Source organism: Falco naumanni, chromosome 8, assembly GCF_017639655.2.
Source record: "Falco naumanni isolate bFalNau1 chromosome 8, bFalNau1.pat, whole genome shotgun sequence".
Lineage (NCBI taxonomy): Eukaryota > Metazoa > Chordata > Aves > Falconiformes > Falconidae > Falco > Falco naumanni.
In genome coordinates this window covers 20,711,690-20,721,181 of record NC_054061.1, presented here as the reverse complement: position 1 = coordinate 20,721,181, position 9,492 = coordinate 20,711,690, and the positions used below count along the sequence as shown (strand labels likewise).

Here is a 9,492-nt window from a genome sequence, read left to right as displayed (position 1 = left end):
CCCTTGCATTGGTCACCACATCTTCTTCTCACCTACAAACCACATGGGACTTCAGGAAAACTTTACTGACATACTCTGAGTCTAAACCTGCCTGGTGCAAAAGGTCTACCTGCACTGCTGCCAAGGAATACAAGGGTGCTGAGCAACTCAAGCACCTTGCAGGACAGAGCTCATGGACCAAGACTTCCAGTGCAAATGGAGCTCCAGCATCCTTCATTGCTCCATACCCCACCTCTGGACAAGGCGTCTGTGAAAAGAAATGGCTCCTTGACAAGCGCAGGACCCACAATCTCTTGAAACCAAGGCTCTCCAGGCAGTGAACTCCCTCATCTTGGTGACCACTTCCCCTCTGCTTAGTTTGGGTTGCTACAGATTGGGGCTTTCCAAATCACACAAAATTTTTAATCAGTCAGGACCTCTGGAGGTCCCTGGTGCATCCCTGCTCAGAGCAAGGCCAGTAAATCGGGGTGCTCAGGAGGATCTCCAAGGATGACAATTCCTGCCACAGTCTGGTCCCCGCACCAGTGTTTTACCAGCCTTGCAGTGAAGATTTTTTCCCTAATGCTTAACAAGAATTTCCCTTCTCCAACTCATGTTCGTAGCTTCTCATCGTGTCCCTGTGCTCCTCTGAAAGGAGATGGGGCATGTTTCATGTTTTGCATCCCAGCACCCAAGGGCAGGCAGAGTGCCCCACCAGCCCTGATAAAACACACCAAGACGGCCACTATCCCTTTCAGGGCACCACTTTGTCCTCCCAAGGGAAGACAGCCAGAGCTTCAGAAGGGAAGGAGCACTGATCAGGGCATCCTGCTGCACAGAGCTTTGCAGCTTCAAAGAGAGAGCCCCTAGCACCTGACCCCGCACAAGCAACCAGGGACTGACTTACCAGCCGCGGGGCCAGGGCTGCTCTCATCTTCACTCAGGAGACCCCCGCCTCCCACTGTGGTTGCCCTCTTGGGCACTGCAAACTATAACTGCTCTTGCTTTAAGCAAGAAAGGAGCAGCAAACCCACATGCACGGCTGGGCAGACGGGCGCCTTGGGGAGGTGGGGGAAGGGACGTGTGTTCTGGCAGGGACAGCTTTTCTTACGGACCCTTCTGCTGCCCCAGAATGCAGTGGACAGGAAAATGGAGTGATGGTGGTGGCTGGGCAAGGTTTATTGCCTGCAGGCAGCTGGGTGAGTCCCCCAACCCTTTGCTCTCTGCGTGGCTTTTCCAAGGCGGCTCAACCCGCGGCATCTCCTGCTACATCCCACCCTGATCTCTCTGGCTGGCCTTGCCAAGGCACATCAGCGCTGACCTGCGGCAACTGGCCACCCGCCTGCCTATGCCAAGACATCTCAGAGACACACACACCCCCCTCCTTCTTCTAGCTTCCAGCGTCTTCCAAAAACAAGCTTCTAGCTGCGTCCTGATTCCTTATCCCGAGAGAACAGGGCTGGCAGCTGAACACTCCCCTGCATCACAAGAGGGGACTTAAGAACTGCAGGACATAAAGTGGGGTGCTAGCTGGAGTGCTAGACTGTCCCCATGTCATCTCCCCCATCCTGCTGTTCACCCTCCTCTGCTATGTCGCTCCAAACAAGGCTCTTTTTTGCATCCCACATCCCTCTGCAGCACCCCCAACCACCCCCAGCCTGTGCTATTTCCTTCAGGGAAGGGATCCTCGAAACAAGCCTGTACCCACTCTCAAGCTCCCCACTTTTGACCTTGGTCCCCTGGAATCGTGGGGGCTGGGGGGAGGCAGGAATGGACCCCAGGGTTGGGGGACGCAGGAAAAGGAACAGGATGGGACTATCCTGTGACGTCCCTCGGGGTGGGGGGAAGCAGGTGAGGGGGGACACGAGGATGGATCTCCCCCCAAGGAAGCAAGCAGCCATGGAGAGCTGGGCAGGGGGAGTAGGGCAGGGGCCGCCAAGCAGGAAAAGGGCAGGCAGGACCGGGCGGGGGGCACGGATCCTGCCGGAATAGGTTGCACCTGTTGGGGGGCGGGGGGCATGAATATTTTATCTGAATCAAACAAAAGGGCGAGAGTCTCTCTGAGAATTTCCCACAACGCTCTTCATCAGGGACGGGGGAGGACTGAAGGGAAACGAAACCCCCCAAAATCTCTGTGTCCAGTGTGGTTCGTTCATTCGTTCCTCCACCCCCACGCCCCCACCCCCGATCCTCCCTCTGGCCTGGCCAGCCCTCGGGGGGCTCCCGGAGCAGCCCTGTCCCAGCCTTCCCACCTCCGGGGTCCCAGCCCCGGGTAGGGCTGGGCGGTGAGGCAGGGCGCGGGGGGGTCAGATCGGGGATATGGGGGGGGGTGGCATGAAAAAGAAACGAGGGGGAGATGACTACGACGCCGCCAGGGGTGGTCCTGGCGTGGGAGACGGTGCGGGGGCCGGGCCGGCCGTGATCGGCGCTTCCCACGCACCCCGGGCGTCACTTACCGGGAGCCGTCCCGATTCCACCTGCGAGCGGCCGGGCCCACGCGTGACCCGTCCGCACCGCTCCCTCCCGCGGCGCCCCCCGCCCCTACCCGCGCCCCCCCCCGCTAAGCGGCCGCCCCACGAGCGCGGCACGTCCCGCGTGGGTCGTGCTGCCCTCCCAGGGACCAAACCCCCTTTCCGCAGCCCGACAAGCCCCTCCAGCCTCGCCGCCTCTCGCGTCCTCTGGTCGCCCCTGCAGCCTGCCTCCCCCGCGGGTCCCCGGGAGGGGGGAGCGTTGAAGCCGGCGGTTCCCTTCTCACCGGGGACCGTGAGGCAGAGACAAAGGCGGTGAAATATCACTGCACAGCTAAAGCCGCTCCGAGCCCCGCCGAGCCCTTAACTAGATCGTTAGAGGATTATCCGCGCCCTAAGCAGCCGCGGGGCGGGGGGGGAGGCGGCCGCCCCGTCCCGTTACCGAGCGCCCCCGGGGACGGCGCCGGTGGGAGGCGCCGCGCGGAGCTGCCCGGGCACGACGGCGGCTGGAGACGGGTCTGCGGGGAGAACGGATCGGCCAGCGGAGGGACCGCGATCGGTACCGGGCCGGGGCGGAGGGGGGGCTCAGGGGGCTCCGTCTGCCGCCCTGCGGGGGCCGGTGGGGAACCGGAGGCTCGGTCCGAGCCCGCCCCCACCTCGTCTTCCGTGGGGGTCGGAAAGTTTGTGCCCGTGGGGGGAGCTGGGGGGTGGGGGGAACAGGTCATCGGGTCTCCGGCGGGATCGTGCCCCGAGAGCACGAGGGGGCTGACAGCGGGCTGTCCGGTGGGGGAGCGGGATTAGCGGCGCGGTGCTGTGGGCAGGCGGGGTGTCGGGGGTGGGAGCAGGCGGGGAAGGAGGGGAAGGGAGGGGGTCTTTCTGTGCCTCCGCACTGATGGGCTCAGCTTTATCCAGGGCTGTAATCCCCCCTGCTCCGGTAATTAAAAACTCCGCATTACAAGGAAAACGGTGTGCAGGGAAATGTAATCAAGTCTGGAGGGGCTTAACCATCTGGTAAAGGTTAGGACCAGCGCGGCGGGGGACGTGGCCGGGGGATTTGGCAGCCGCCGCGATCCGGGCTCCTCTTAATCTACCGCGGGGACGAGCGCAGCATCTGCGGGGTTATACCGGTGCCCTCGGCAGCGATCGGTCTCACGGGAGCTTCCACCGCCGTTAACGGGACCTCCCCGGAGCGAGCCCCCTCCCCAGGTGCGTCCGTCTCCGGTAGACCTATTCTGGCTATTCTGGTGTGGCACCGCGGCCCGGATTGCATCCCCTCCCTGCGCCCAGCAGGCCAGCAGGGAAAGGGTTAAGCGGCCGCCGGTGGCCGCGGCTCGGCCCCCCTGCTCCAGGCAGGGCCCCCACTCCGCCGCCCCCGGGGGCCCGAAACTCCTTGGAAGTGCGAGGGGCGAGCGAAGGCGAGGGGGGGACGCGGGGGCGCGGGTGGGACCCCGCGCCCTCGACAGCGCTGCGGGGCCATGGGTGCCTGGGCAGGCTCCGGGCGGGGGCAGCTTTTCCTCCGCTGCCTCCTGTTCCTCCTGCTGGCCGGGCCCCCGGCACCGCGCCCGGCGGGTGGGCAGCTGCGCTACACCGTGCCGGAGGAGCTGGAGCACGGAGCCTTCGTGGCCAACCTGGGTGAGGACCTGGGGCTGGACGTGTCCACCCTGTCAGCGCGGCGGTTCCGCATCGTGTCACGGGCCGGGGCCAGGCAGCACCTGGAGGTGAACCTGGAGAACGGGATCCTCTTTGTGAACGAGAGGATTGACCGGGAGGAGGTGTGCGAGGCCGGGGGGACCTGCCTGCTCCACCTGCAGCTCCTCGTCGAAAGCCCTCTGGAGCTGTACCGCATCGAGGTGGAGGTGCTGGACATCAATGACCATGCGCCCACCTTCCCCTGGCAAGAGTATGTGCTGGAGGTGGCTGAATCCGCTGTGCTTGGTGCCCGCTTCCCACTGGAGAGTGCCCAGGATCCTGATGTGGGTACCAATTCGGTGCACACCTATCGGCTCAGCCCCAACAGTTTCTTTTCGCTTGAGGTGCAGACACGCAGTGATGCCAGCAAGTTTGCAGAGCTGGTGCTGGAGCGTGCCCTTGACCGCGAGCAGCAACCCGCGCACCGGGTGCTGCTCACTGCTCTCGATGGCGGTGTCCCCGAGCGCTCAGGCACAGCTCATATCCTCGTCATGGTGCTGGATGCAAATGACAATGTGCCTGCCTTTGACCAGCCCTCCTATAGTGTGAGTCTTCCTGAGGATGCCCCTGCTGGAACCCTGGTCATCCAGCTCAATGCCACTGACCTGGATGAGGGCCCCAACGGGGAGATCGAGTACTCCTTCAGTGGGCATGCACCCCCGCGCGTCCGGGAGCTCTTCCACATAGAGCCCCAGAGTGGGCAGGTGCTGCTGAAGGGCCCTCTGGACTATGAGCGGGCAAGCCTTCACGAGCTCTACGTGCAAGCCAAGGACCGTGGACCCTCAGCTGTGGCCGTGCACTGCCGGGTACTTGTGCACCTCCTTGATGTGAATGACAATGCACCAGAGGTGACCCTCACCTCTGTGTCCACGCCCGTGCTAGAGGATGCCCCACCAGGCACTGTCATTGCTGTCATCAGCGTTCTGGACCGGGACTCTGGGGACAATGGGCGTGTGAGCTGTGAGGTCAGCCCTGATGTACCATTTGAGCTCCGTTCTTCCTTCCGCAACTACTACACGCTGGTTACCACACAGGCACTGGATAGGGAGGTTGTGCCTGAGTATAATGTAAGCATCACAGCACGGGACATGGGCTCTCCAGCGCTGCTGACACGCAGCACCCTCACCGTCCCAGTGTCCGATGTGAACGACAATGCCCCACGCTTCCTACAGCCTTCCTACAGCGTCTACGTGATGGAGAACAATGCACCAGGTGCCTCCATCTGCTCTGTCAGTGCACTGGACCCTGACTGCCAACAAAACGCCTATCTGTCCTACTCCATTGCTGATGAGCACATCCATGGCATGCCTGTGGGCACCTATGTGTCCATCAACTCAGACAGTGGGCACATGTATGCCCTGCGCTCCCTCGATTACGAGCAGATCCGCAGCTTCCAGATCCAGGTGCAAGCACAGGATGCGGGTTTCCCCCCACTCAGTGCCAATGTCACCGTCCACATCTTTGTGCTGGACCAGAACGACAACGCTCCAGTCATCATTTCCCCTATGCCACGCAATGGTTCCGTGGCCACCGAGCTGGTGCCGCGATCAGCCAGGCCTGGCTACCTTGTGGGCACGGTGTCCGCAGTGGATGCAGATGCGGGGCTGAACTCCCGCCTCTCCTACCAGCTCCTCCAGGCCACTGACTTCACCCTCTTCAGTGTGGCACCAGACACTGGCGAGCTGCGCACCCTCCGCTCTTTTCTGGAACAGGATGCAACCCAGCAGCGGCTGGTGGTGCAGGTGCGGGATGGTGGGCAGCCAGCTCTCTCTGCCACCGTGTCCCTCCTGCTTTCTGTGGTGGAGACCATGCCTCAGACTCTCTCCGACTTCAGCGAGTTCAGCCTCCCCCCTGAGGCCTCCTCATCCTCCCCAGTCACTCTCTACCTCCTTGTCTCCCTGGGCTCCATCTCTTTCACCTTCCTCCTTGCCATCCTCATCCTCACAGCCATTCGGTGCCGCAGAGAGCAGCACTCCTGCCAAGGTGACAGCTGCTCACTGTCCCGCTGCCACTGCTGCCCCAGGTCCAGATCCTCCTCTGATGGCCTGAAGACATCCAACCTGATGGTGCAGCCCCCTGCAGGGACCGCAGCTGCCACCTGCCTTGATGTGCCTGGGACTGGCCCCCCAGGCTACTGCTACAAGGTCTGCCTTGGTCCTGAGTCTGCCCAGAGTGACTTCATGTTCCTCAAACCCTGCAGCCCCCCACGGAACAACGAGAAGGACCCCAGTAAACGGTCCCAGCTGGGCCACCAGCTTCAGGTCTCCAAGCAGGTAACACTGTGCCTGGCAGTGTTTATCGGCACTCTGCGGGTCCCCCCAGACCCTTCCCTCAGCCTCTGCCATGAGAGAAACCAGGCACGGATTTTCCCAGAGAATAACTCGTGCCTTTGATCAATGCGGGAATTAGGAGCTGTCAGGCAGTGGGAAACTCCACCACTTCCTGACAGGGCTAGCTGAGGCGAGAGGAAATCCCTTCCCGCCACCTTTTGCACCCATCATAGGCAATGGAGGTGCTGCAGTGCTCTGGGGAGCAGGTGGGGTGGTGGGGGTGGCATCTCCTTTGTGTGGGTGAGCAGCTCACACTGCAAAAGCCTGATTGCAGTGTCCCGCTGTTTCAGCCGGGAGCTGCTCCTAGTCTTGGCAGCACTGCTCATGTCCCCAGTTCTGGCACCTAGGCCTGGCCTGTGCTGCCAGGGAGGGGGGTGGGGTCTTTGGGGTGGGATTTTGATGTCAACATTTGTTAGGTATTGAAATGAGGAATGCCTAATTTTCCCGATGAAAGACTCTTTCATTGAAACACGATTACAAGGATGGAGAGTGATGAGGCGTCTAATCCACTTACGTTTGACTTTAATAAAACAGCCCTTCCAAGGAGAGCCCAAGATTCGCTGCCAAGAGGCTCTCCCCACATATGTCTCCTCGAACTGCTGGACTCACTTCTCTAATATGTTAATGGGATTTCCCCCTAGTTGTTTGCAGTCCCCCTGGGACATCGGGTATGCAGCCAAATTCCGTACCTCTCACCCTTTGGTGCCTGAGACCTGGGCTCACACCTGCAAAAAAGGCTTTTTAAAATTAACAGAAATAGGAGAAGCCCCTCTCCCTCCCTGGAAGGACAGACTTTGACATTTAAACTCCCAGACGCCCCAATATCTCAGGAGGGTGAGGAAGGTCCAGAACTGAGGCTGGTTCAACACTGCCTCAGTTTCCTTAAAATCAGAACATGTTGCTTGCTTCTCCACAAAGGGCATGGAGAAAGAGGCAATGGGGTCCTGCATCCCTGGCTACTGAAGCCTTGTGCTGGCAGGTCTGGGCTGCTTAACAGAGGGTCCCAATAACCACCTTTGCCCTTCCCTGTGTTTTCCAGGTCAAGCAGCCCAACACGGACTGGCTGCCTCCAAGCACACAGCAACCTGCCCTGAAGAGGTACCAAATCCAGCACTGCAGGAACAGAGGGAGCAGGTGGAAGGGGGCTGTGGGGACAGGGATGTTATCTCTGATGCAGCTTTGAGTTGGTCTCTTCTCTTTAGCTCCCAGAGCCTGGAGGACATGGGGGAAATCCGCAGAGCCCTCCAGAAGGAGCATGAGAGGCTGTGCACACTGGTGACCCCTGTCTCTGGTTAGTATTGGGGCACCGGGGCTGGGAAAACCAGACCTTCTTGTCACTTGGTGGAGGTGCTGTGGGGGGAACACATCCCTGTTACTAGCAGCGGTAGAGGTTTGTGGGGTGGAAAGGGTGTCCAGGCTCAGAGGGGAGGTCAGTGACATATGGGCACAGGCTTGCATGCTGGGACATGGATGTTACTGTCTCACTGAGCTATGAGTGTGACCTCCCCTGAGCCAGTCTTATGCTCATCTTTCCTCCAGAGTTTCAGAAGGCTTCAACAGGCACCAACAGCATCTGGACACCCCAGTACAGCCCCTTGTACCCAGGGCACATTGAAGCCCTGGATTATCAGCACAATGTCTATATCCCTGGCACGCCCACCCTACTCTCCAGTAAAGACGGGCCCCTCTTCCTGGGCCGGGAGAACAAGAACAGCTTCTCTACCTTTGGCAAGAGGAAAAAGATGACAACTTACAGTGACATGCATGACAGTGTGGTTATCAACAATGACCTGAAATAGTGACCAGCACTGGGCCTGGGTGGCTCTGCCCAAAGCCCTGGGAATCATTCGCATTATTTCAGCTGCTAGGTCCACCCACAGCACACTCCATGTATGGACCACTCCGGACTTTGTGAGGCTGCTGGGATAGTGGCTCACCAGAGTGTGGGGAAAGGATTTAAGGACAAAAGACTGAAAAGTGATTGGCGGGGGGGGGGGGGCGGGGGGGGGGGGGGGGGGGGGCGGGCGGGGGGGGCGGAGGGTATTACTCCCATCTCATTCTGCAGAGCTATGTTGGCAGCAAGTGCTATGGGGAGTCATATAACCAGATTTAAGCAAATCTGCCTTGAGTTTACCTATTCCCATGTCCCCTTAGGGGTTGTCCATCTCTGTAAACATTGTCACTTCTTTGTCTTGTTTGGCTGTGTGAATGTATTGAGCTGCATGCCTGTATTTCTGTCCCAATAGGCATGGAAAATGTATGCAGACCAAGCCTGGTTCAGTCAAGCCTGACCTTATGTACTGGGACAGAGACCGTTTATCTGTCCTTGAGATCCAGTGGGATGTGTTGCATGACCAGAGCAGCCATTGGTGTCTGTCTTCTCCAGGAAATGAGTGCGAACCCCAGCCATTTTGGGTGCTGCCCTTCAAACCATGACCCAACACTTGCAGGACTGGAGACCCAAAGCCTAGAATACAGGACCAGTCTTTGCTCCAGGAACAGCGTGGGCTGGAGGACACACAGGCTGGATGGCCAGAAGAGCTGAAAGCTTAAGCAGCTGAGAGATGAACAAAGTGAGGCCCTGCTGGATAACTCTCTTAGTTCAAGGCAACATCATCTGAACAAAAGACAGTTTCAAGCCATTGGAGAGGGCCCCAGTGCAGGTGACAGTCCTCCTCCTTCCTCCCCCTGCCCTCACCTGGATCTCTGTTTTCCCCAAGTCCTGAACACCTGGGGAACCCCTGCACTGAGGGACACACCTGCACAGGACAGATACCTCCTGCTGTGCCCTGCTTCTCTTTGAGGACTTTAAGCTGGCTGTCAAGAGCCCTCCAGGGCAGAACTCCAGCCCCAGAACAGTCTCTCCCCTACCCTGCCCAGCCTACACCTGTCCACCCAGTCTGTTTGCCACCATTGCCAATTGCTCCTGTCATGGGACAGTTCATTTCCAATCCATCTGTGCAGAACATGACAGCTTTTTCTAAACCAGGTTTGTTTCATGATGTCTGATTTGTACCAATAAATTG

The 9,492-nt window shown here is 59.5% G+C and overlaps 1 protein-coding gene across 2 annotated transcripts; it reads left to right on the top strand.

Moving 5' to 3' along the window:
* Positions 1-2,305: 2,305 nt before the first annotated feature.
* LOC121092174 (protocadherin-10-like) lies at positions 2,306-8,451 on the top strand. 2 transcript variants are annotated; one of them, XM_040602688.1, is made up of 5 exons: positions 2,306-3,006; positions 3,465-6,409; positions 7,506-7,600; positions 7,669-7,757; positions 8,006-8,451. In XM_040602688.1, exons 2-5 carry the CDS (start codon positions 3,923-3,925, stop codon positions 8,263-8,265), a joined length of 2,931 nt encoding a protein of 976 aa, XP_040458622.1. In that variant the 5' UTR covers positions 2,306-3,006; positions 3,465-3,922; the 3' UTR covers positions 8,266-8,451. The 2 variants fall into 2 exon arrangements, with proteins under 2 accessions (XP_040458622.1, XP_040458623.1); XM_040602689.1 differs by lacking the exon at positions 2,306-3,006 and having other exon boundaries at positions 3,312-6,409; positions 7,506-7,564.
* Positions 8,452-9,492: the final 1,041 nt, after the last annotated feature.

Coding starts and splice junctions, on each gene's coding strand:
- LOC121092174 (XM_040602688.1), top strand. CDS start 3,923: ATGGGTGCCTGGGCAGGCTCCGGGCGGGGGCAGCTTTTCCTCCGCTGC. Junction 6,410..7,505: donor AGCTTCAGGTCTCCAAGCAG/GTAACACTGTGC, acceptor TGTGTTTTCCAG/GTCAAGCAGCCCAACACGGA. Junction 7,601..7,668: donor TGCAGGAACAGAGGGAGCAG/GTGGAAGGGGGC, acceptor TCTTCTCTTTAG/CTCCCAGAGCCTGGAGGACA.